The 27242-nt window shown below is 27.6% G+C and overlaps 1 protein-coding gene across 1 annotated transcript in view; it reads left to right on the top strand.

Annotated features, from left to right (window-relative positions):
* The first annotated feature begins 13770 nt into the window (after window positions 1-13770).
* The window catches only part of LOC132934407 (uncharacterized), a 104675-nt gene continuing 91203 nt past the window's right edge, over window positions 13771-27242 (top strand). The window contains exon 1 of the mRNA XM_061000715.1: window positions 13771-14127. Coding sequence (XP_060856698.1) covers window positions 14001-14127 — 127 coding nt within the window. The 5' untranslated portion in view covers window positions 13771-14000. The remainder of the gene's footprint in view (window positions 14128-27242) is intronic.

Genomic DNA, 27242 nt, shown 5'->3' with positions numbered 1-27242 from the left:
CAAACAGCGCTGCTGTTTTCTTAGTTTTTTTTCCGCCAGATGGTAGCTAAATTTCCATTTCTCATCAAACGTAACTCCAAGGTATTAAGCAACTGTGGTTGGTTGGATTATAGCTCCACCAAGTTGGAGGTCCAGAGTCTTGTACAGTGATCCCTTTAGACAGTGGGTCTGCGACTTAGTCGCAGAGAAAGTGAGTTTTCGCTATTCTGCCCAAAACGACGCTGTATTGAATAACTCGTTTCCACAACTTTTCAACTCTGCTGAGTGTTCACCAGAAATTAGTAACACTAGATCGTTCGCGTACGAAATTAGCTCAGTACTGGTGGGTGTCTACTGACAGTAGGGGATTCACGGTGAACATTAGGACAATAAAAATGCTTAAATTGTTTTCAACAGCATCATCATTCTGGTAGGAAAGTGAATCTAGTTGATACTTTGAGGGATCAAAAGTAAAAATTTCTAGTTATTTTCAAAAGCGCAGAAGAAAACGAAAAAAAAATTAAGAAAACAGGAATTTGTACGCAAAATCAATTTTTGACAAAATAGATATTGCTTTTTGGTGTAACGCTAAATCAAATTACTGTAGATACATGCAATTTTCAATGAATGTTTATATTAGCATTTTCTATACAACACAAATTTATCTAAATATTTTGACTTATTTTGACCTGAAATTTTAGATTCTGAGCGGAGTAAGGAAGCTAGTGGTTTCACAATTGTGTTTATTTTAATTTTAACCTGTATACAAAATTTTTACCAGAAGTATGGTTCCATTTCAACATAATATAGTACATTATCTTTTAGGAAATTGGATCAAGATGGTAGTTTAGAGATATCATTTTTAATTTTCTCAATAGTTATGTACCTAATGGTAATGCTGTGGTAATGCCACGGAAAAAACTACCGACAAATTACGAAAAACCACTTAAAATTGGATTTAAAAAATTGGATACAAAATAATAATATTATAATATAAATTCAACTTACGGGATGTATTTAATAATAACAATATAAAATATCCAGATTGAAAAACCGTCCCTGCTCAGAATCGTTTTTCTAATGCAATGATATTATATTATTGAATTCAAGTTTAATATAATCCATTATACATAGACTTCCACTTACCCGTTTTTTTCTTTTTAAATCTAAAATATCAAAATTTAATACAAGATTCCCTATAAGTTTGTCTACGTTTAATAAACAAAAAATGTCTACCGGAAAGTTTAATTAAATTGTTATGAAAATTTGAAGTTCATATGATTACGACATTAGATATTCACTCGAATTATCATGTTACAATTTTCTTATTTTGCTCTAATAATCTAATCGAATAACAAATAACCGTAGATACTAGAAATTTACAATGCATGTTTATTTTATCAATTCCTATATACTTTATAACATTTTCAAAATATTTTGACATTATATCATTGAATTCAAATTTAACACCATCCATTACAATCACCCACTTGTAACTTACTGTACAACAGAGCGACTTCCACTTACCCGCTTTCTTATATCGCACGGAACCGCAATTGATTAATGTTCAATATTATTAATGTTGTGGTCCCCGTATATTAGAATGGGATAAAATATAGAAAAATCAAAATCAAAAACTCAGTGATATATAGCAAAAAAAACAAAAGTGGAAATCAAACAGTTCTAACAGATAAAAACGAATCAGTCCTTAATAGACTAAGAATAGGCCACACAAAACCTACACACGGTTTCATAATGGCCAGAGGAACCCATTCAGTATGCACCACACATGGAACCCATATTACAGTAAAACATATTCTAACACACTGTTTAAAAAACAAAAACTTAAGAAAATAACGTTTTTGATCGATAAAAAAAATGTGGTGCAGTAACATACAGCAAAATCTAAATATTTTCAGTTGTGCAAAAGGTTGTGAGATCGAATCAGCTATCTGCCCATCTGGTTGTTTCGTATATCTGTGGACTGTGAGTACCTATAATATAAGTTTATGGTGTATGGCAAAAATACGACATTTATTTTGCTCATTTCATTTGAAAAATATTTTTATATTTTATCATAATCGGTCAATAAGTTATTAATATAACGATGAAAAATTGGGCTTTTTCAAAGTCGTGAACGATGCCATGATGTAAAGTTGACTTCATAGCGTTTGCGATTAAAAAGTGTTTTGTGAAAAGTCGCTAAAAAGATGGTTATGATGATGTATTTTAATAAATTACTGTGCATTTGAAATTTGTGATGTTTCTTGTTTTACACAACAGTTAACGCTGAATGCAAACGAAAAATTTGAATTAAAAAATACTTTTTTTGTTATAATATTAGTTATTATTATTAATTATGGTACAGATACGATACTGACTAACATGATTCTGATTAGTGCCTGTTTTCTTTTTTTTTAATCTAGTACACCTAATATATTTTTTCTGAAATATATACATACGAAGATTATCTCGTAATGAAGATGGAACGCAATCAAAAATTTCATATTTATTTTATTTAAGTGTATAGTTTAATATTAAAATGGTAGGTTTGATTTCATGAATATAAGGTGGTATAAAGACTAAAGCAATCAATAATATGTAATTAATCATTGTTGATATATTTTGTATAGATCACAATATTACAACGCCTATAAAAAAAAAATCGTATATTATATAGATTCAGAATGTATTGTAATACAAAAAAGTGGGATTAATATAATATTGTATACACAAAAATATACTTATAGGCGCATTGTTATTTAATTGTCGATGCAAATACGTATTTTAATTGAATAATTACTTTCATAATATCACAACATTTGATATGAATAATAATTGAGAATTATGCGGAGACAAAAGTTGATAACATTTAATAATAAATTATACAAAACAGAAACAAATGGCAAATATTTAAATTTTTACCTGAACAGTATACTTCCTAGCTATGAGAATAATCCCAGTTGTAACCTTCGAAATATTTTTAAGAGATATAAATATAAGTGGACTATTTGAATACAACGTCGAAAGAGAATAAACATGATTCACGGTCTTTGCGGTGGATATGCCCATACTAATGCCCGACCATTACAAAAGACAAGTTTTTGAAAAGGATGATGCATATCTTACTGGACATAAACCTTCTCTGATTTTTATAAAAATCCTGAGTAAAAATAAAAATAAGGATTAAGCAGGCAAAGTATAGTTTAAAAAAATTGGAGGATAATAGAAACCGCACTGGCAAGTAGAGAATATATTTTGAGACTCTTAATACGACTTAAAGAAGACTGAACAAAGATTATTTAGGACGTTCATATAATAAAAATCAGTTCAATAAAGTAGACATCTGTACAATGACCGACTAAAAGAACCATATATTTGTAAACAAGGCATAAAATATTATAAAACATTAGGGATAAAGAGACAAACGGAAGTACGCTAAGCGCAGACATCCGTTTCAGATAAGAGTGACGATGTTCTTTAATGTCATATCCCATTTTTCCTTATACCAACACGTTACCAAAAACGCATCATTTATATAATACCATTTCGCCACTGAATGTACGATTATTTATCAACCGTAAGTGTATTAATACTTACTGTAACTTTCAATAAATTATAAATTATTTAAGAAAAAATTATGGAAAAAATCATTGAGGAATATAAAAAAGATACAAGCAAGACTCAATATTATGCAAACATTATTGCCATATTACTATACTATACTCAGTGGTAAAAAATGGGTAACGTTCTGCTGTATATTAGGTGTCTAGTTCATCACTGTAATAGATGTGTTAAATTTGAATTCATTGATATAAAATTATTTTATACCAAAAACGATTCTGATCGAAGATTTTATTACATGAATGACATTTATAAAATTAATGAAATTTATTTTACAACAAGAAATTAGTACAATTGTAAGTTAAATTAATTTTGAATAAAATCATTACATTTGAAAATGTCATCGTGCGTATAAAATATAATAATACACTATAAAAGTTGCATATAGTCACGAATAATATTTTTAAAATACAACAAAATGACTAAAACTGTTATTCTTGGTATTAATATGTATTAACCTCCAAATTTAAACTTAAAATGTAAATAAAATATAACTGTTTTTAAATATTCTTCAGATTTGATGCTTACAGTATGAATTATTTATGCATATCCTTGTAATTAATTTTCAATCCTTAACTACCTAAACAAATTTAATATTTTATAATTTTTACCTATAAAATAATTTTTAAATTTTCAAGATTTTGATAAATGTTTCTTAATTTCTATTATAACTAGGAATCTTGTATTAAATTATACAAGCTTTTTAAATCAACGAATACAATTTTATTAACATTTAAAAATATAAAACTAAAAAAATTGAAAACTGTAAATATCTATAAATAACTGAAAACAATATATATGGAAAAATGGTAAACTATAAATTTGATGACAATTTAAAGAATCTACGGTAATTTGTTTTTGAATAAGAACAAAAAAGAAAATCGTTGTATGAGAATTTGTTAATTTACGGGTGAATATCCAATGTCTAACTTAAAACGCAAAGAAAAAATTAATTTAACTTTCCGATAAGATTTTTTTTTTGTTAAATGTAGGAAAACGTATGAGGCATCATGTATTAAATGTGTAAAGCATAGATATAATTATAAATATTCTTATGAATTTCCAAATCAAAATAATTTGTCAATTTTCATGATTTTTATGAATTTTGTCAACATTTTAACTTCAGACTTCATAAAAAAACTATTTTGGATTTATGCTCAATTTTTTTTTAAATTTTGACTCACAACAACTTATGAGAAACGGTGTACTACATTTTCAAGGTTTTTGACTGAGCAAAAAAATTTTTATCGACAGTAGTTTTAAAAAAAATTTTTCAAAATTGTTCCTATTATAGTAGGTAACTTGAAAAGAGTCACAATATTTCTAAAATTTCATGGTGCATAGAAATTTATAAAATGAACATTCAGTGAACATTTCTTATAAACCTTAGTTTTTCCTTAATTTTTTGTTTGTTTTTTTCTGACACTTTTGAAAACTATTGGTAATTTTACTTTTGACCCCCTCTCCCCCCAATCCATAAGTACCAATTAGATTCATTTTTCAACCAGAAAAGGTGCTGTCCCAAATCCTAATAGGTGATGGCAGACACACACAAAACAAACACAACCTTGTCAATTTGACAATCAATACATTTATCACTCTGCTCAAAATCTAAAATGAAAAAGAACATCAAAATATAAATTTAATGAAAGATTAAAAAACATTTATTATTGACATTTTAAATTTAATTGTATAAAAAAGTATACTTTACATTTTTCATTTTAATCTAACCAAAAATAGTTTTAGAATGATATTGATAGCCTGATCTTTTTGGTTTCTTCTGTGTAATGCTAAATGGCCATCATAAATATAATATTACTTATAATAAATTCCGGACACAGTTTATCAAAGTGACTCCATTAAATCTATGAAATGATATTGGGTAAAATTAAAAATTCTATGTGGGGGTAATTAACGTATAACCAAAGTATGATCATATACGTTTACCTCATATATAATTTGTAATAGGTATATAATATATAATATAATCCTATGATATTAGGATTTATCAATTAGTACTTTTAAAATAAATATACTTAAATTGAATACTTCAATCACAGAGTCAAATCACAGGTTTTTCATTACAGTATAGAAGTACACTTAAATATTAGGTACTTTTGAAGCAGGTAATGTGTTCAGACTATCGCGTGCAGAAAATATTCATCAAAAATTACAAATGCCACTATAAGTACGCTTTGGTCACAGTTATTTTAAATTTGTTTTATTATGTAAATGTTATAAGTCACTTAATTTATAGGTGCTTAAAAATATAACAAAATGCTAAAATTCTATTTTCCTGTAATTCAATTCTGGTCGAATAGAGGGAAAAATAATAACATTATACCTACGGTAAACATTAAATCAGAGGGGTGAATCATGAAAAGTGACGCATCATGCCGATCGTTTCATGATCGCTGTTAGGTAATTTATCAGGTATTTTAACAACGTGTCGATCCTTGCTCTTACCTACTTAGAAGGTTATGAATACAAATGCCTAAAAGTAAAAAAAAAATCATATTTTTTCAGATAACATCGTTGTATTAAATTATATTTTATCGAGGAGAGTTTAAAGCATAATATTTAGTTATTTTACCTATCAATAAAAATAATAGTGACTCTTATATTTCACTAATGCCTACATATTGTTAGCGACAAAATATATTGATATTATTCCAATTACCATAAATATATATCAAGGAAATATATTATTATATATTTCTATGTATTTTTTATTTATACATATATAGTTTTAAAAACAACTTGCTTAAAATATATATCTTATATAATAATCATTATGAATAAATCATTTGTATTTTTTGTATTCAAAGAAAATACAACTTTACAGTCATCATTTACGTCAACAATTATTGGTCCGATCTATAATATACTTACCTTTATACATTTATAAGTTGTACAAGCAAAAAAACACTGTGAAGCCAATTTTCTTAAATCTTATAATTTTAACTGTAAGATATACCATTTGAATTCCACAATATATTTTAATGAAAACCTTTAAAAGTTAACATGATAATCAAGTTGGGAGTTAGGCCTTCCGGCTTCCATATTTTAACTAAAGTATTACACACTTACTTAGGGTTTAAATTAAATAACTTTATATAGAATATGTCTGGGAAAAAAATGTATTTCAGTTAAGCACATATATTTGTGCGCTGTGTTTATTTAAACAATAATTATTAAGACTCGAAAATAACAATAGCGCTAACAGGTTGATTTCAATTCGTTAATTAATATAATTCGACGGCTGTAAACATTTAAATGTATTAAATGTTACATAATAAACGTACTTACCTATACACCCAAAAGTTGACATATATGTACTTTCAGCTAATACAATTTATAAGCTAATAAAGCTTAAGCACCATTCTTGTCGATATTATATTATATTAATATAATCTCGTATTATATTTCAAAATTCTATATGAACGTTAATATTATACATGTTGTCACTTGTCACAACTCGCAATTAGGTAATAGTGACTTGATGATCATAATATTCGGTATCAGTAAAAGTGTCGAGCATATTATATTACATTTTAAATGCTTATTGAAGCGATGGATGTGTTTTTTTTTCATTTTCCATTGATCATTATTTACTATTTTGAGTGGAATAAATGCTCCGAAAATATAATTTATTAATACAATGTTGTATAAAAGCACAATATATTAAAAGCTTAATATGGTTTGTATTTTAAATACATTATTTTTTAAATTTACCACTAAGATATTAAGGAAACAGTGAAATGCACAACGCATTTTGAAAAACCTGTGAAATCTAAGTTTTTTTTACCATGATCTAAGGTATTTATTTATTTTTTTTTTTTTTTTAAATGTCGTTTATTTATGAAAATTTACAATCCATACAAAAATGGTACAATAAGTAAATGTTAATAATGATTAAAAGTGGCAATGAGGGGAGTACAGGTACCTATTTAAATAATTTAACATTCATAATTTTAACACTCTTAGGTAATATATTTTAAAATAAGTAAATTGAGTTCTGTAAATATGTAGTTTTCTACATAAGTTTAATTTGTATACGTGTATACGTAGAAATCTTTGAAATAATGTTTTTCTAAATATTATACAAATTAAAATTTATTTATATAAGATTTCTATTTTTAAAAAAATTTTAACATCCACATGTTGATTTCTACAACTAATAATATCAAGTCCAAATTATGATTTAAAACCAGACAATAAGTCTATAAACCTATTTTATACATATGTAATTCATAATAGGATAATGCATCATACATTTATACATAAGTACCTAGGTACCTAATAATAATATGTGTAAGTATAAACTGATTTATAATCAGTGTGTTGTATTGATTAAACACAACTATATTTATAAATCAATTTTATTAATATAAATAATGACATCGTATATAAACGTAGTTACTAATCATTGTAAACAGAACTTCACTTGAAATTATTTTTAAAATTATAATAAATAATAAACCACTACTATGCACTTATATAATATAAACGTACTGAGACTTGTGCCTAATACACGTGAGGTATCTATCTGTATTACTTTTTTTCCTTATATTATGCAAATGCAACTTTGTATGCAGGCCATTTTGAATATTTTAGCGTGTCACATTATTCTCAAATATACATTCACACCCGTCAAAATAGTCACAAACAAGAACATTTTCCAAACTACCATTTCAATTATAAATAAACAGTTTGATAATAGAGTTTAGTTTAAATTTCTCAACGGTGGCATCTCATTAATATATGAATTGTATCACTTTATAATTATATAATTTTCAAAATTTAATTATATACCTTTGGAGAATAATAATGTACGCAATTTCTAAAAGTTTTCAGTCAGTAGGAATGCAATTTTTTTATTTAAATCAAAATAACTAAAATAATATGAATAGAAATTAATATTGATCAAATTTTAAAACTTAATTTGACTGTCATGATCACAATATTGTATGAAACGAATATTTCTTACCAATTCTATTGGTGTTATATGTGAGTCATATAACGTGTTATCTTGGAGCCGTTACCCTTATCTAAATACTATAACTCGGCTAGTCCATCCTGGCCATCGACGACCGTTAGGATTTTACTAAATCAGAGTTTCAAAAACTATATTTTATGGAAAAGCTATGGTAATTTTTAATGCAGTATCAACTTAAATATTAAATATTAATATGAAATATGATTAAAACATTGTACATCCAAATTGGTAAATATTTATCGTAACGAAATAACATTGAAAATGTATTGGTTATTTCATAATGATATTTGTTATTTACTAATTATTAGGCATTAGGTAATGACTAAAAATTGGTAATTTTCATATTAGGTATATTGTTATGAGTAGTGGCTTCACTGTTTTATAATTAATATATTTTGGTATCCCATTACCTGTCACGTCAACCAAGAGACAAGATGAACTGTACGAGTTATACCAAAAATTGATTCATTTCCCATATAAAATATAACTTACAATGATAATGGGCTAATTTTTTTTAGATTTTCATCTTGCGTAGATTCTTACATATACATATATTCGATACAATCGGTGCTTTATATTATGGATCAATTGGTAAATCATAATTATTGTTCTCTCAAATACTTCGACACTTATGCACTTATACGAAGGTCTTCAACGAACACGTTTTCATATATTCCCAAAATTATTACTACAGAAAGTGTGTGATATTTTCATAATTACATCGAATATCTCAATATCTGATATTAACATAATAGCACAAATGGCTCAGACCAAATGTTAATTCAGGATTTGGATGTTATAGAAATTACTTTTTTTTATTCATTGATAAACCTATCAAAGTGTGAAATAAATCAATTTTTATAAGTCCTCAACAGCAGATCAAAAAATTTAAATGTGTACATATGTGTATATTAATTTATAGACTTTGCAATACAAATGCTTATTTTAATTTTGTATTGTTTTTAGATATCTTATTAAAAACGAACTTTAAGGATTTCCAAAATATATGGAATTAAAAACTCAAATAAGTTGAAACAAGTCAATGTTTCTCGTATTATGTTTGGTAACTCAAGATAATATACGAGGGGTAGAAATTCAATTGTACTATTGCCGAAATAGACAAAATTGAGTTAGGTATCGACTCTTATGAAAAAAATATCGATACATCGATTGGCGTCGTCAGAATAGATCAAAACGTGCTATTTCCTGGTCAAATCTGCACTTCAAAATTACTGGTTAATCCAACATGAACCTTTTCCATACATAAAAAAGGTGGGTAAGTGGATGTTGCTCTGCTGTACAGTAGGTTACAAGTGGGTCACTGTAATGGATGGTGTTAAATTTGAATTCAATGATATAATATCATTATATAAGAAAAACGATTCTGAGCCTTGTTTTAAATTTTTAACCACAAAATAATTAATAAATTATAAATTTAATAAATGTTGTCAAAATTTGAACTTTAAATGCTTATAAAAAAAAATTGTGCCTATGTATTTTTAATATTTTTCAACTGCTATAAGAACGATATATCAGGAGCCTTATATTAAATTTTCACTCTTTTTTACCCAACAAATAAAATTTTATTGATATTTATAGAAAAAAAAACTAAAAAAATTGAAAACTGACAATGTCCGTAAACAGCTCAAAAAGAGTCAAAATATTTTATAAATTTTATGGTATGTAAAAAATGCTAATATAAACATTCAGTGAAATTTTCAAGTATCTACAGTCATTCGTTTTTTAATTACAATAAAATAAGAAAATTGTTACATGAGAAATCGAGTGAATATCAAATGTTGTAAAAATATAAGACGCTCATAAAAATTTAATTTAAGTTTCTTGTAGACATTTTTTTCTTTGATAAAGGTACTTATGAGTAATCTTATATTACATTTTCAAATCTTAGATTTAAAAAGAAAATTTTTATGAATTCTCAACTCAAAATAATTTGTTAATTTTCATGATTTTCCGGTATTTTGTCAAGATTTGAACTTTAAATGCTTATAAATGAAAACTGTGACTAAGGATTTTTAATTTTTTTCATCTGCCTTTGAAACAATAACCTAGTAGCCTTCTATTAAATTTTCAAGCTTTTTTACTCAACAGATAAAATTTTATTGATATTTATAGAAAAAAAAACTAATAAAATGTTATGGCGTATAGGAAATGCAATTATAAACATTCAGTCAAAATTGCATGTACCTACAGTAATTTGTTTTAGAGTTACACCAAAAACCAAAATCGATTTTCTCGAAAACAGATTTTACGTAAAAATTCCCGTTTTTCCTTAATTTTTCTTTTGTTTTTCACGTCGCTTTTGAAAACTACTGGGAAATTTTTCTTTTTGACCCCCGAAAGTATCAACTAGGTTCACTGCCTATCAGAAAAGTTACTATTGAAGAAAATCCAAGCACTTTTACTGTCCTAAAAGGTGATGACAGACACAAAAAAAAAAAAATTAAAAAAAATTAAAAATTAAAAAAAAAACACACATTAATGTAAAATCAATACATTCATCGCTTTTCTCATAATCTAAAATTATATTTAGAAAATCAAAACGTACCTTTTCCAGTTTTACGCCAAAACGTTCTATTGGTCATGTTAAAAGAATAGGAAAAAATCATTAACTATATCAAAACGATCTATTTCCAAAACGTATTTTTATTATGTTATTCCATAACGTACTAAAATTTAGTTTTTCAAAAAAATTTATTAAGTTTTAAATTAAATTAAAAATAAAACTCTAGAATATTTAACACATTTAAATCGTTTTAAATATAAATAATATATTATTAAATAATTTTAAAAAAAAAACCTTTTTTCAAATTGATTTGTCTGGCTGTAAATGGTTTGTTTTTATTGGAAATGTTAAGACACAGAAAATCTCTTCTCCTGAAAAATCAGTATTTTGGCCATAGTACGTTTTGTATTTCCACCCCTCATAATATAATGTTAAATTATTTTTTTTTAGACAATTTCACGAAACAATATACTTCTACAATAATTTTTTAGAAATGTTTGAAGTTGGAATTGTCAAAATAGCAAAAATTTATCCAATTTTTTCGCAGTTAAAAATGCATACGATTCGTAATATAAAATATTCATACCAAAGGTTTGACAATTTAATATCAAGTTGCATCTATTTATCATTACAATAATTGTTAAAAAAAGTTGAGTGTAGGTAAATTGCACAGACATATTTTTTATGAACGTCTGATATTATTAATAAGATTAGTATTGTCATTAACGAAAATATTTATTTACTCGTAAAATAACAATTTCTCATCGAACTATTTTAGTTTTTTTTTGTGGCAACTCAAAGAATGTTAGATCGAATGAACTTGAAACATTATACTGTTACTTAAATTATCATTTTCCAATTTTCTATTCTTAATTATACTTCCAAAGCATACAGAGTAAATGTTAGCTATTCTGGCTGTTTATTGATACCAATTTAAATTTTCAAATTTTTTTAATAATTTAAATGAAATAATTCATTATTTATTTTAAGTGATTATTCAGGATTTTTAGATTTGGTCAAAAATCTTGAAAAATGTAATGTAAGATCCCTCGTTAATTATTCCTAAATCAATTTAAAAATATTAAAAATACACAGGTAGATTTTATATTTTTTAAACTCATTTGAAGTTGATATTTTTGAAAAAATCAAAGAACCACAAATATTCTCATTTTATTATTTGGTAATTAAAATATATACTATTTTCAATTTTTATAGCTAAGGCTTGATAATGGAATACAATATTACAAAATACATTTTTTTTTTCGTACACAGTTGTAGTTATAACATTTTTATAAAATCAAATATAAATATATAATAAAGATACATACTTAGTAATATAGGTGATCTGTCAGTCTTTATTATCAAGTTTATTATAGTTTAATTGCATGGTATTGCACTTATTTATAGTTGATAAAATAGGTACCTATTACTAATAGTAAATAAAATGACTATAATAATCAAAAGGAATATAATAATAGGCCAAGTGTAGACAGACTCGTCTTCACTCAAATTTGTTTTCCATAAGCAATTATTTATCGGTGAATTCTGAAAATTTTTTAACCATCCATCACAGTGACCTACTCAATGACGGAGTATACACTAGACACCTACAACTGTACAACACCTCGGTTGCCTACTTGCCCACTTTTTATCACTATTATCATACCTACGAACAAATAAAGATATTCTTATGTCATTCAGAATAGTATAACATAACATGTATCTAAATTAACTATCAAGTCAACATTTTTACACATATTAAGTGAACGTGAGTTTAGCGCATTAATTGTATTGCTTGGATTTTTCAGCGCATATTATATTGTAAGCTCGTATAATGATGTCTAAGGGCTTCAAGTCTTAAACGCCGCATTGTTGATTATTCTTATCGTCACGTTTAACGGAATGTCGAAAATCCGACGGCGAATTATTTTGCCATACCCTGGCACATACCCTATACCCAACCCTTATCCTGCCACTGACGGTTTACTGCACGTGACCGACGACGTATTGCTCGGCGCGGTGTCAATGAGACCGTTGACGGTAATCGCAACGGCAATCGTTTAAACGTTTTAGCCCACACCCCACCACGACGACGGCCCGTCAAACGTCGAGATTGTGCGCTAGGACGGGCGGTGGCCGTGGCCCCGTCGTATAGTCGGGGAGGACAAAACTCCGTACGAATAGTCCGCGACGGCCACTAGCGAGCGCCCTCGCGGCCATCCCGCCGCAGTCCGACCACGGACGACCATGGCCGTGTCCATATAATAATAGTCGGAAGAATGCGGGACGGTTGCTGTGGGACAACGGCGGCGTCGGCGGCGGACGATCCACGGCGGCGATGGACGAGCGGCGTTCAGCGTACGTTGCGCTGCTGTTGCTGGCGCGCAGCTAACGGGCGCGCCGCGCGCCGGCCCGCTGATCAATATAACGTGGAGGAGGGTGGGCGGCGGTATTTCGCATCATTAAACTAAACGCCAGAGCGCCCCGGCGGACGCGCGCGATTTTCGTTGGGTCGGTGGGGTGCACGGCGTTGTCGCTGTTGGCGGGGATGGGTCGTGGTCGGTCGCGGCTCGTCGGTCGAGGTGATGGTGGGGTGGAGTGAGGCGGCGAGAGTTTTTTCGGCCACCGCCGCCACCGCCTCGGAAGCGCCGCGCGGCACCGGCGGCGTGCGCGCGCCACGGCCAGACCGCGACACCGGCGCGCTCACTGCCGCTGCCGCCATCACCTTTACACGCCGCCGCCGCGAACCGACAGTCGACTTGGGCGCATCACGTCGTCACAGACGTCGCCGACCGGTGCCAGTGGTCGGACGTGACGGTTTTTGGCGCGCGCTCGTCCCGGCATCACGAAGCCGTAGTGGACGAACGCCTGGCCATGCGGCCACCTCCAGACCGGGGACCCGGGCCACCGCCCGGCTTGACGGTGCTATCCACGATCGTGGCCGTCCTCCTAACGGCCACACTTCTGACGGACGGCGCGCTAGCCGAGAAGAATAAATTCTGTGAGTACTTACCCATTATATACTTACCAATAATACCCGGCCCACACGTAATAATAATAAATCCTCACTCTAAAACTGTTTTGTTTCATAATTATGTCATATTAATTTGCTAATATCTGTTCAAAAATTTCGTCAGTGTTTTTCTCGACCGATATCCGTTGAGTACATAATATTATTTTATTTGTCGACTTAACGGTCGGGCAGGATCATCGAAAAAATTATGTCACTATATTACACACGACCTCGCCAGACTGAGTTGTACGCATAGATTGTGGACACGATATTGTACAGTCGCCGAACACGGGTGTCCCTTTCCATAATAATATCCTCGCCCACACTTGCTCATTGATACCACTTATCTGCACGCAAAAAGATATAGACGCTTAACGGTGATAACGGCTCGGGGCGAGTATGAATTTTTAATGTCGTACACACGCGTAACGCGTTATCTGTGCACGGAGTGTGTTGTGTACGATGGGAACTCGCTTCAGTCATGTTAGCAAAAAAAAAAAAAAAATGAAAAATGAATAATATATTTTTAATACACCCTGTACGGGCAATAACACTGTATGATTTAACTTTTTCTTCGATGTTTCACCGCCGACATGATAATATTACAATGACTGTACGGTCGTGTAACAGCACACGAGTTACGTCTCGTTGACTGATGTACACAATATATTTGAAATTTTAAACGACCGTTTGATGCGACGTCGACGGTTCTCCCCACCACGGCCAGCGCCACGTGCCACAAAGGTGTGCTTTCGCGTTTGCCGCCGCCGCCGTAATACTATAATATTATAACATGATAGTAGTAAAAACAGTAGTAAACGTAGTAAATACTAAATAACGACTTAGTTGTTCCATCGCATAGTTGTAGTAGGTAGTATCCTGCTGCAGTGGTTGTGTATAACGATATTGTCGTAGAATAGTAATTGTAGCAGTAGTACAGTCATAAAATAACACGTCATATTATGGGTACCATAGAGTGGTAAGAGTAACTAGGTAGTAGTTGTAATTATTTACGAGTAGTGCATACGCACTTTTCAACCGTTTGGCGCCACACGTCACACACACGCACATTAGGTTTCGATTTTTTTTCCCCTTTCATAATTTCGCACGTTATTCAAAGTCGTGCGCGCTCTTTCTGTGACGGGGATTATATATTATAATATATTATGATATTATAATCATAATACGCCCAAACCGTAATGAGTTTAATTTTTTATTTTTTTTTTCCACGACTTCAAAATATCGTTTATGAGCGGATATAACAATAGCGTTATAAATTATGCTTTCGTTCTCAAAATTATTATAAAATCATATTATTATTTTGATTTCTCTCTATCTTTCTCGCGTATATTTTAAAATAAATATATTGCTCTCCTTAAGTGTGGTGTTGGAATATTAAAAAAAAAAACAATTTTTGTTAAAACGGGTTACTTCATTTTTCACTTTTGTTATTATTATTATTGTTAACTATATGAATGTATTTTTTTCCATTATGTTATTAATCATACTACACATTTTATTGATATATTTATTTCGCAATTTTCAATCAGTCATTAATTATTATTTTCCCCATATTTACCATAAAGTATAATATCGCTAAACTCACTGTAAACTCAGTATACTGTTAACTCTGGTAAACTCAGTTTCAAACGGATTTCAGATATGACAATGTCAGAATGCATAAGAAAAATGTTAAAGTAAAATAAGCTATAAATAAATTATTATTTAAATTGTAAGCTAATAGATGCAACGACAAAACCGTTCGACAGATTTATGCTATGGTACGAGTTTTTAGATGTTTCGTATTCAATTTTAACGGTTTGAGTTGGGTAACGTTCTAACGTGTCACAAACGGAACTGATAAATTGAATCATAGCTAGACAGACCATTGTTGAGGTATACATAATTTATAAAATACAAAATAATACTATTATAATGTATAGTTTGTCGTTACAAGTATGTGAAATTTTCTTTTTTTGGAACATTTTTCAGCTGAACGTGGTTTTATTAGATTTATTTTGACCATGTTTTGAAAAAATATTTTAAGCGAGCAAAGTAGTTAATATGTAGTCTATTGTACTAATTTTTATTTTACAGCTTGTGAAAATCAAATATTAATATTATATTTATTAAGATATTTTTGTCAGTTTCATATTATGTTACTTTTGAATCTGATTACTAGTGATTGGTATACAACAAGTTGCCAACTTATGGCGTGTAAATTAATATTTAAATAAATACTACTGTATAATGTAAATATTAAATAAACGAAAATCATATGGAATGTGGGAATATGTGAAAAACAAATAAACTAATTAAAATTGTATTTTGTAGTACGTGTAATAGTATACTATATTATAATATATATGAAACATTTATAAAATAGGTATTTTATTTAAATTAATAAAAATAATCAAAACTGTACAATGTTTTTAATAGAAGTTGGAAATATGAACAACACATTTTTCAGTAAATTAAAATATTATAAAATAAATAGTTTTTATAACAGTTGGAACTAGAAAATAATGTAATTGAAAAAATATAAAGTGTTGTAAGTGTTAGTTGTGGATAAATAAATAGTGCCTATGTCACAAAAAGGTAATCATAACTTAAAGTTTCCATAAAATTCACAAATAACAAGTTATATATAATATATTTTGTTATAAAATGAAGGTAAGTCCCTAATAAATCTAATTTCTAGTTTGGTTAAAAAAAATTTACTTTTATTAATAACTACACTCAACAAAATAAAAATGTTTATAAGAAAAACTATACAACGTAATGTAATTGAGAATTGTCATGATGTTCTATTTAAATATTTTGGTTTTTATAAAATATTTATAAAAATAAAATTGATAAATAATTTAAAAAATAAACTGTATTAACTGTAAAACAAACAAAATAGTTTTATTCTTTGTGCATATTTTTTGATATTCTATATTAGCCGTAATATCATAATATATTCTATAGTAGATACACTGTTACTAAATTAATCGTAAATATACGATTTTCAATTTACTTAGTACCTTACACGTAATTTTATTTTCAGTTAATTTTAATAATAATTACAGTCTATACATTTTATAACTCAAACAGTTTAGGTCTTGTATGTTATGTCTAAATTAATTTATCACATGATGATGATGATGATAATACTCAAAATACTCAAAATTCGAAATTTTTGTATTTATCAGCAAAATAATAATTAAACAGAAAACAATAATACAAACTATATCACAATTAAAATGTTTAAAAAATATCTTATGCAAGTACACACTTTGTATTCAGCAATCAGCATTACGATATTGTATTGTTGTATGGAAATAAGTTACAACAATACAACATATTTTGTTATCTGTATAAAAACTGTATATAGAAATGCCTCGGGATGTATTGCTCTTTATAATAAAAGTCTATAGTCCAAGTTTATCTTTTAAAATTCGGATAACATTCTGTCCTTTGCAAATGAGTTGGTCGCCTAGGGGTTATCTTAAATAACATTGTATTAACATTTTAAACGCACCGTTCGTAGTCATATATTTCATTTTCTACCTTTATGCTGAATGAAACTGATAATTTCTCACAAAATGCATTTATTACGATAAAATTGCATTAATTATAATAATGACAACAATGTCCGAAACTCCAAATAGAACCAATCAAATAAATTAGATTAAATAATTAGGTTAGACTAATATATATCGGTTGTATATTTTGTTTATATTGTTAACTATTGTAATCAATAGAATTGTTTCAAGTGCAATTATTTTCATGCTTAAGATATAAACATTTATCAAACAAAATAATTTTTTTTATATTATTTTTATTATGTTAAATAATAGGTAACGATTTTTAAAAAAACTAAAAGATGATTTTAACTTAACTAATTATTTAAACCGTGTAATATAATGTACAATACAAGAACATTAGGTACTATAACTGATAAAAATAATAAATAAAAAAATAATCTAGACCAATACATAATAATATTACGTACGTAATATTGTGTATCTAATTATGTTTAATATTTTAAGCATTATGTTAGTGCCGTGTGTAGTAGATTATATTAATAACCTAACATAATATTTAGTTAAACTCAAGAGGTTAAATTTAATCAAGTTTTTTTTGTTAATTATTTGTATATAAATGTGTTAGTTCATACTTATTGTAATGCCTTTGTTTGATTTTTTAAATTAGGTATTTATGTATAATTTATTTATGAGGATTTAAATAATAAATATAAATACTACAACTATGAATTCAAAACATTGACCTTCTCTTATTAAATCTATTCATAGTTCAAACCTGCATACCAAATAAAATATAAAAAACAAGTTGAACTTATTATCAAAATTATGTTTTTACTTTATTTTTAATGACATATCATACATTATTAATTCCATATTTGAAATCCGAATATTTTTCTGAGGATTTCGATTTCATTCTATAAAAATTTAATTTTGATAATAAGCTTGTTAATAAGCTAAAATTATTTAAAGTTCTTATGCGTGGAGTAGTTGATCAACATGGTTACCCCTGGCTCACCACGCTCATCCAACTACAAGTACTTATAAGTATTTTTAATCATCTACTGGTCGAAATGCAATTATTACCTATACACCTATATTACCTACTTATTGATATTTCACCAAGCAAAAAATTCCGCCTAGGAAAATTAAATTATACTTAAATAACATTATAGAGTAAAAACTTAAAAATTATTATTTAAAAATAAATAAAGGAGTACTTATACTTTTTAAGAAAATAAGTGTTTACCTCTAAACGTACTTCCTCATATAAGAATATAAGGGTATATTAACATAACCATATTTCATTTTAAATTATTGATATCTCACTAAATAGAGCAGCTATAATATGTTGGATGGTACGTTTGGTAGAAAACTAATTTATTATGTTTCATATTATTAATATCAATAATGGATATTAAAAAAGTTTTTCAAGCTTTTATATTATGTAATTTAAATTTAATATAATATTATATTACAAATTTAGAAACTTTTAAAAGAGTCATTATGTCTCAAATCGGAGAAATTAACTTTTTGATTTATTAATATCGATGCTACTTATGTTGATTCAATATGAAATAATTAAAATTACTGTAATTATTTATAAATCCCGTAAAAATTGAGTTTTTTGAACTTTTATAATTAAAAAAAAAACTCATTAAAGTAATTGGATGTACGATCAGGTTTGGGTAGAATAGTTTTAAATTGAACTATTAAAGTTAAACGATCAGTTTCGTCGGCACAATGTTTATCGCTAGTATTTATATTTTTATTGTTTTATAATATATTATATCAACGTGTTTTTTTTCTTTTTTAAATAGATTAATACGTATAAAAAAAATTTAATTACATAATTTTTAAAATTTTAATGGTTATTTTTTCTATGCTGTAATCAAAAAAGTCTTCAATAAACTATGAGTCCTTATAGAACTTACCAAGAATTGTGGTATAATATTAATAATATGTATACAAAATAACTTTTCTTCAAATTAATTATTTTCGAACTTTTGTAAATTGAACCTCAAACACCAATAGTTGTTCTAGAGGTCAAATTCGTTGTACTTACATAAACTGTCATAGGTGCTCTAGACTACTGAGTGACTAAAATCCTGGCGAGAATGTTTATAGTCAAGTTGTAATCTTGTTAATTATAATTCGTTTCATTTCTCCTAAAACTTTGAACTACTGAGAAGTGGCTGAAAAAAGGTTATTCTATTAGTAGTAAACTTTTATTTGTTCAACAATTATTAACTTCTTTGAAAATTTTCTTATGGAAAACTTAGACATATTTAAGGAGCTTTTATTTTTTTTACCATTATATTATGTTTGTTGACAAATTCGTTGTCAACTTAAATTTTTTTAATGTCAACTTGTGTTTTAAATTTTATGATCTGAAAATAACTTATATACATTTCTATGTACCTATTAACATTAAATTGATTCGTTTTAAATGATAAATTTCATCAGTATTTTTTTTTTATTAATAATTATATTTTATATCATGTTTTGATTAGCAGACTGTCTATTATAGTGGTCAAATATTATGAGGTTCCCATTGCCACTTCAACACTTTTCTAATCTATTCTCTAGTATATTGCTTACAAATCAAACTGTTATTCGTTCAATATATTTATATATTGATTATATTAAACATTTTCAAAAAGGTATGCTGAAACGGATAATATGATTTAAAATTCAGATTGTTATTTTAAAATCCAAAGTTCTTTGAGTGTTAACCAACAGTTATAAGTGAGAACAAAATAATTAAATTTTTTTACAAAAAGAATATTTACAAATAAGTAAAAGTTATTCAAAATAATGGATGATCTATAATAAAATAATCATATTGTATATTATCATATAAGTTTGAAAACACAATATAATAAGAATTTAATTTCCAATTTTTATTAGCATTTCCTAATAGAGTATATACTATCAATTTGAGTACCTAAGCAATAACTAAACCGGTAAAAAAAACCTCTTTGGATGACAATACGCGTAAGTATAGTTAATAAGAATGGCAAAGATTGCATGCTAAATTAAATTAATAAAAAAGGTTTTCTTAATTAATCATACGGTAAAGACTTCGACGAGAACAAAGTTGTCTTTTGGACGGAGATAAGTGAGCTCTGGGTAATCCGATTTTAATTACGAAGATTTGGATCGCCACGTTATTTCAGAGATACTGTTAACCTACAAGATGTATAGTTTATCGAACCGTGTTTTTATCTTATATTCTAAAACATGACTAAATAATCCTATTCATTTTCTTAGTTAGTATACATTTTTGGGCACGATAGAAACATTTCAATGACAATATTATTCTTGTTTTATTTCAACAAAAACGTACAACTATAATGAGATTACATTTTTAAATATAATTTATTTAATAATATACGGTGAACCCAATGAAGCAAATATCTATGATTTGAACTATTAAATTAATAGCGAAAAGGCATATTTTATTTTACAATTGCTCTAATTATTTCAGCAAGGTTTTAATTAAACATTATATCAAAAAAATTTAAATTCTATACCTAGTATCTATTAATTTCTACGCATACAAACTGTATTACAAACCTTAATATTTTATTTTCATTTTCATATCAAAGTTATAGAGAAACGGCATATTTTAATTTATTGTTCAAATTGTTTTAGGAGGGATTTAATTAAATATTATATTATTATGTTATAGAAACAAATTTTAAATTCTATACCAAGAATATTTGTTAACTTCTACGTACACAATTTAGTCTTAATTTATTTTCATATTTCAATTATTAAATATATAGTAGGTGTGTAATATTCTATATAATATGCATAACAAATTTAATTTGAAAACCGAAGAACCCAGTGCACGACCAGAATTATTGTTATAAATATTACTAGGTATCGCTGTATCGCGGTGCCTGCATAATAACATAAAATACTGCATAATAAATACCTGCATAAAATACTATGACTGCACAGTTTGCACTTTACTTGTCAAATTTAATTTCGAAATCAACAAACTAGTCTGCCACCAACCTGTCAGCCAGTTAGTTGTTCTATACGATCTTTATTTGTCTTGGGTACTTAGCTATCGGCACACCTTCGTTAAATGGTTTTTTTATTACCAATATTTTGTCGAAGACGACAACTACAACCACGGTTATTTAATCTGTTTAATTCATATAATACAATTTACTATGGTGTCGTGTGACTTGTGTGTGCCCTACGCAAACCGTTTAATGCGTCTTGACGTTCCAATAATAACAATTATATTAATAATAATAAGCGCTGCAGTTGGATATATTTTGTACAACTTACTGTACAAAACTGCAACAGTTTACCTACAAGTTACAACTACTACTAAATATTATGAATCGTATTTGATCAACGATCGTTTAATGTCTAAAATCATTTTGCTTCTCCAGTTCTCCATCACGACTCAATGCCCATAATTATTGGTATTTATTTTCCCTCATATCCACATGTATGTATTCCGTTGTTGAATCATAGATATTCTGACATAGTCTTCTACATCGACTTTAAAAATCTATCGGGGCGAAATGCACGTCCAACATGACATTTACAATGCGTGCGACGACATAACAATAATATTATATTGTATTCCTTATATAAAGTGACTCGGTTCACACACGAACTCATATTTCGTGCATACGATATTTTTACAGTGAATATTTAATTTATTTAATTAAATACTTTAATAGCAATCGTTCGCGAAAGGTAAAACCGTTAAACTGTTTAAGAAATTCGTCTTAATCGACGGGTAATCGGGATAACCATATTATTATTAAATCACTCCGCTGTGGGTTACATACTAATTAGGTGCTATACAACTTTTATGTATGGTGAATTGTGATGCGTTTGCATGAATTCGATTAGATACTTTGCGTTATAAATTTAAGCTGTATGTCATAAAATTATAATAGGTATTGTAAAAATATTTTCTTAATTTTTTTGCACAATTGTATGTTTTTTAATATATTATTAGCTATTAGCATATTAAATTATATGATAGCTCAACGATTTTATCATGTGTAAAAACAATGACACTATACATAATATTATATACATACATATATGTATAATATACTTAAGTTGTTAAATAATAACAATGAAATATTATTTAAAGATATAATAATAAACTTAATCAAATCATTACATATTAAAAATTATGATGTGATGATAAATTGTGCGTTAATAGCATATTATATAAAACTAATCTATAGTAGCAATAATATTATAATAACTATTAGAGAATATGATTGGATCTTAAAATGTTTACAAAACGGACGTTACTAATTTGATTAATTAATAAATAAGTAAATTAATAAATTATTATTATGTTTTTACAACGAATACGTGGGTTTGGTTGAAAAACATTCATTAAAACAAACTCTATTAAATAGTTAAATTTACGAATAAACTTCAACTAATATGTAACCTTTTCTGCAATATGCCAGTATAGTTATTTCGATATGCTTCTTGGACAAGAATTTTTTTTATATATACCTATTACAGTGATAAGTGATAACTGATAATATATCAACAAGAAACCAGAATATTATCATAGAATATTATCAATCCGCATTAATTATATTATATTAAACTCAAATAATGTTATCCTTTTCGTTGAATTTTATTGATGTGCGATTGAGTTCTATTGAAGTCCAATACATTTTGGCCAAGGATATGACTGAGCAGTAGAAAGCATGGTCTAAGAATTATTGTTTTTTTAATCATCTTTATTAGGGATGAGACTAAAAGACCTTTTTTACTAGCGTAAAGGTGAATAAGATTAAATTAGAAACTATATACAGCATTGATCGATCTTTGTTTTATCTTTCGTTATAAATATACACCAACGTAAACACCAGCAATAAAAATTTTAATTTTAAATCGTTAAGATAAATAAATTAAAAAGCGGATAAGTGCAGCGGGGTGGAGTGGGTCAGCGGTGGTAGAAGTTTTTCCATCGTCCCTTTGGTCCTTGGACTGTTTATTACAGTATTCGATTTGAATGCAATGATTGCATTCGATAAAAAACGATTCTAAGTGGACGAAAGATAATTTATGGATCATAAATATTATGTATTAATAAGTAACTATTAATATTGTATATAATATGCCAAGTGGAAATAACGTAGTTTTTAAATTTTATTCGTATCTATGTTGATAAACAAAGCGTTAGAAAAAAATACGTTAGAAAGATACATTTTGGTGATTTTCTAGTTGCGTTAAAAAACTATTGAGAAAGTGTCCTCTTTAGAGTACCATCTTGAGGCAATTTGCTAAAAGATAAGATACTATATGTTGAAATCGAAGCACTCCTTCTAGTAGAAATTTTGTTTACAGGATAAAAAAAATAAACATCATTGTAAATCCACTAGTTTCCTCACTCCGCTCAGAACTTAAAATAATAATATATATTTATTTCGTTCAGTTATTACTTAGTTTATTGTTTTGAATAATGATCAATAAATATTACGGGGGGACGAGGTGGCCGAGTGGTCTAACGCGACGGATTCGGCACAGCCGGTCCGAGTTCGATCCTCGACCACTGGGCGGCATTTTTCTCCGTGCAAGTCACGGTGTCCGGAGAACAAGTGCCGCCATCCCCCCACCCCGGGGCACGGCAGAAACCTACGGGTGCCCCATTAGAAATTCTGCCAAACACAACACACACGTGTACCAACCTACCCAATATAAAACCTACCAAACCTACTCAATATAAAACCTACAGTGCCCTCCCCACACCCAATGGCCTATGTTGCCGCGGGTTACCCAATAAAAAAAAAAAAAAAAAAAAAATAAATATTACTACTTTTATATTATTACTGTCTTTGTTTTTCCCAATTTTCATATTCCTATATTATAATGTCACTCTAACAACAAGACCTAGTAACTACAAACTTATCAAAAATCATATTTTGTTATCAATAAATTGCTTATATCCTGTAATTTATTTTGTTTTGACACATTTTATTTCTTATACATACTGTTATTTTATATCTAATTATAAACATATCGATACTGCATATCTCAATTATATATTATTATATTTGTTTTCTGTGTTTAACTGTAAGCACAAATAACAGTGTATAGCACAATAGGAATTTTCCTAATGGATGGTAAAAAAATACAATAAACTTTAGTACAATTTTAACTTACGTGATAGACGGCAGTGTCGATATAATAATTCATTTTTTTAACACATGTACTTACCTACATTTGTTTAAAATTTAATTTTCAAAACTATATTTAAAATTAATAAGCTAGCCATATAAAGTTGAAATGCTTATCTAATAAGTTCTATAAAGCTAAAATAATTACTTCATTTTCTTGTAATGTCAAAACATTACATAATGTGTAGGTATTAATTTTAATATATTGTAAAAACATAAAGAGTACTTTTAGAGTATTTCTAGAGTCCGTGTAGTATTTATAACTTTTTCCACTAGGTATAATTATTTAAACCAAAAAAACTTTAGGAAATAACAATAAGTTTGAAATTTTCCTCGTCATTTCATTTTCTCAGATAACATTTTATGTTAAATGTTGAAGCAGCGTTTTTTAAATAATTCTTGAAAATTTTTTTTCAACGTAAATTTTAAAGAATTTTTTAGGTCTTTAGTATACTTTACATAATATGTTACATATTAATAACGCATAAAATGTTATCAATTCTCACAAATAAAAAAATACAAGAGTATTCAAATATTTACCGTATTTTCGCAGAAAATAAAGAAGTAAAATACCGGGTTGAAATATTCAAGTGCATAATAAAAATCATTTTTTTTAATGTTGTTATAAAAATATTTTAAAAGTATTATTTAAAATATTATGTTCTTATAAAAAACATATTAATTTTTATGCGTGGTATCTGTTTGCGCTTAGCGCGTGGATACTGCTAATTGCTAAGAATGATATAATATTTTAATGACATGATATATAGTTATATAGTTATTAGGTTGTTATTATTTATGAGCATTATTTTGATGATCTCAGATTATTTAGATTATCCAATGCATAATTATTTGTTCAAATGTGAAAAAGTTTAAATATGGTTAAGTCTAAAATCTAAATACCATTAAAATATGAAAAGCATTACAATTAATGTTCATCTGTGTTTAAAAAGCAAAATTAAGTGTTTAGACGTACATATCCTTACTAAGTTATAATTTGTTAAAACAATATTGGGCCTCGTTTTAATTAGTTCTGGCTTAACACGATATAAATAAATCTGCCTTTAAATTTTAAATTCATAATATGACTGTCCACTTTGTTTGTTTTATAGTTAAAGATATTTTGTGAAAATGAGTGAAGTTGTAAAAATTGTTCGTAAAATTTGATTGCATTTATATAAGCAACACAATTTTTTAACTCATATTACTTACTCATTTGCATTTTTACTGCACACAAATATATCACATAACATAATTGATATATTGTAAAATTATAAACTATTATAATTATATTGTAATTTGATAAAAAAAAAACAAAACAAACACTCTAAAAAACTTAATATAAACGTGAAATTGAAATTGGAAAGGAAAAGATATTGTTCAAATCTATCCTGCTGAGGCATTTAATATATTTGAATCTCCTTATTGTGTTTTTTTTCAAATAGTTTACACTTAACACTATATACATATTATAATATGTCCATATATATATATATTAGGAGAGCTCAATAATATATGGGATTAAAACAATTCATATAATATATGCATCAATGGGGGATTTGAAATGTCTTGAATAATGTTTGTTAGTTTCGATCTAAGTTTATACGATATAAACTTACATTTGACTGCCATTAATAGATTACCGAAATGAATAGTGTTGCGACTATTGCAAGTAAAATCGAAGACAAGGATTAATGGTGCTAAATACAATATGTTTAATTGTATAGAAAGTGATATCTCTCTAATTATATTCACCCAAGGTAAAACATAACAAAAATATTAAACAAATGAGAAAAACATAAAACATTATAAGATAATTCAATACCTATACAATAACAGTCAACGTTCAAATATTTCTTCTACAAATTTTGAAAAAAAATATCATGTAAAAAAGCTTACACATATGTACCTAATACAATGCTTCATATAAGTTATTTTTACAGAAATGTATACTATCTAAACTGTATGAGCTCCATTTTTTTTTTTTTATTAGCGTTTTTAATTCACAGTTTGACTAAATTTGTCAAATTTACGAAAAATTACAAATTGGTCGTACCCAAGATAAAAATTTATTTTTGAAAACCGTTTTAGGATTTAAATATAATAAAAATATTTTCCAACAGTTAAAAAAAATCAAAAATATAGTGTAATCATTTTTTATGATAGACATTTGATCGTAATATGTTGACAAAATTAGAATCGAACAATTTTGAGGTTCATCCCCGAACGGTTTTAGTTATTATGATGTAATCACTCATTATTATAAACAAAATATTAATATTATATAATTTCAAATTAAACTTACACTTCATGTCAACTTGTTATTAGCTGTCCTATATTTATTAACATTTATTTTTCTGCAAATAATAATAATAATAATAATTTT

This window comes from Metopolophium dirhodum, chromosome 1, assembly GCF_019925205.1.
Source record: "Metopolophium dirhodum isolate CAU chromosome 1, ASM1992520v1, whole genome shotgun sequence".
NCBI lineage: Eukaryota > Metazoa > Arthropoda > Insecta > Hemiptera > Aphididae > Metopolophium > Metopolophium dirhodum.
This window is presented reverse-complemented; position numbering and strand designations above follow the sequence as displayed.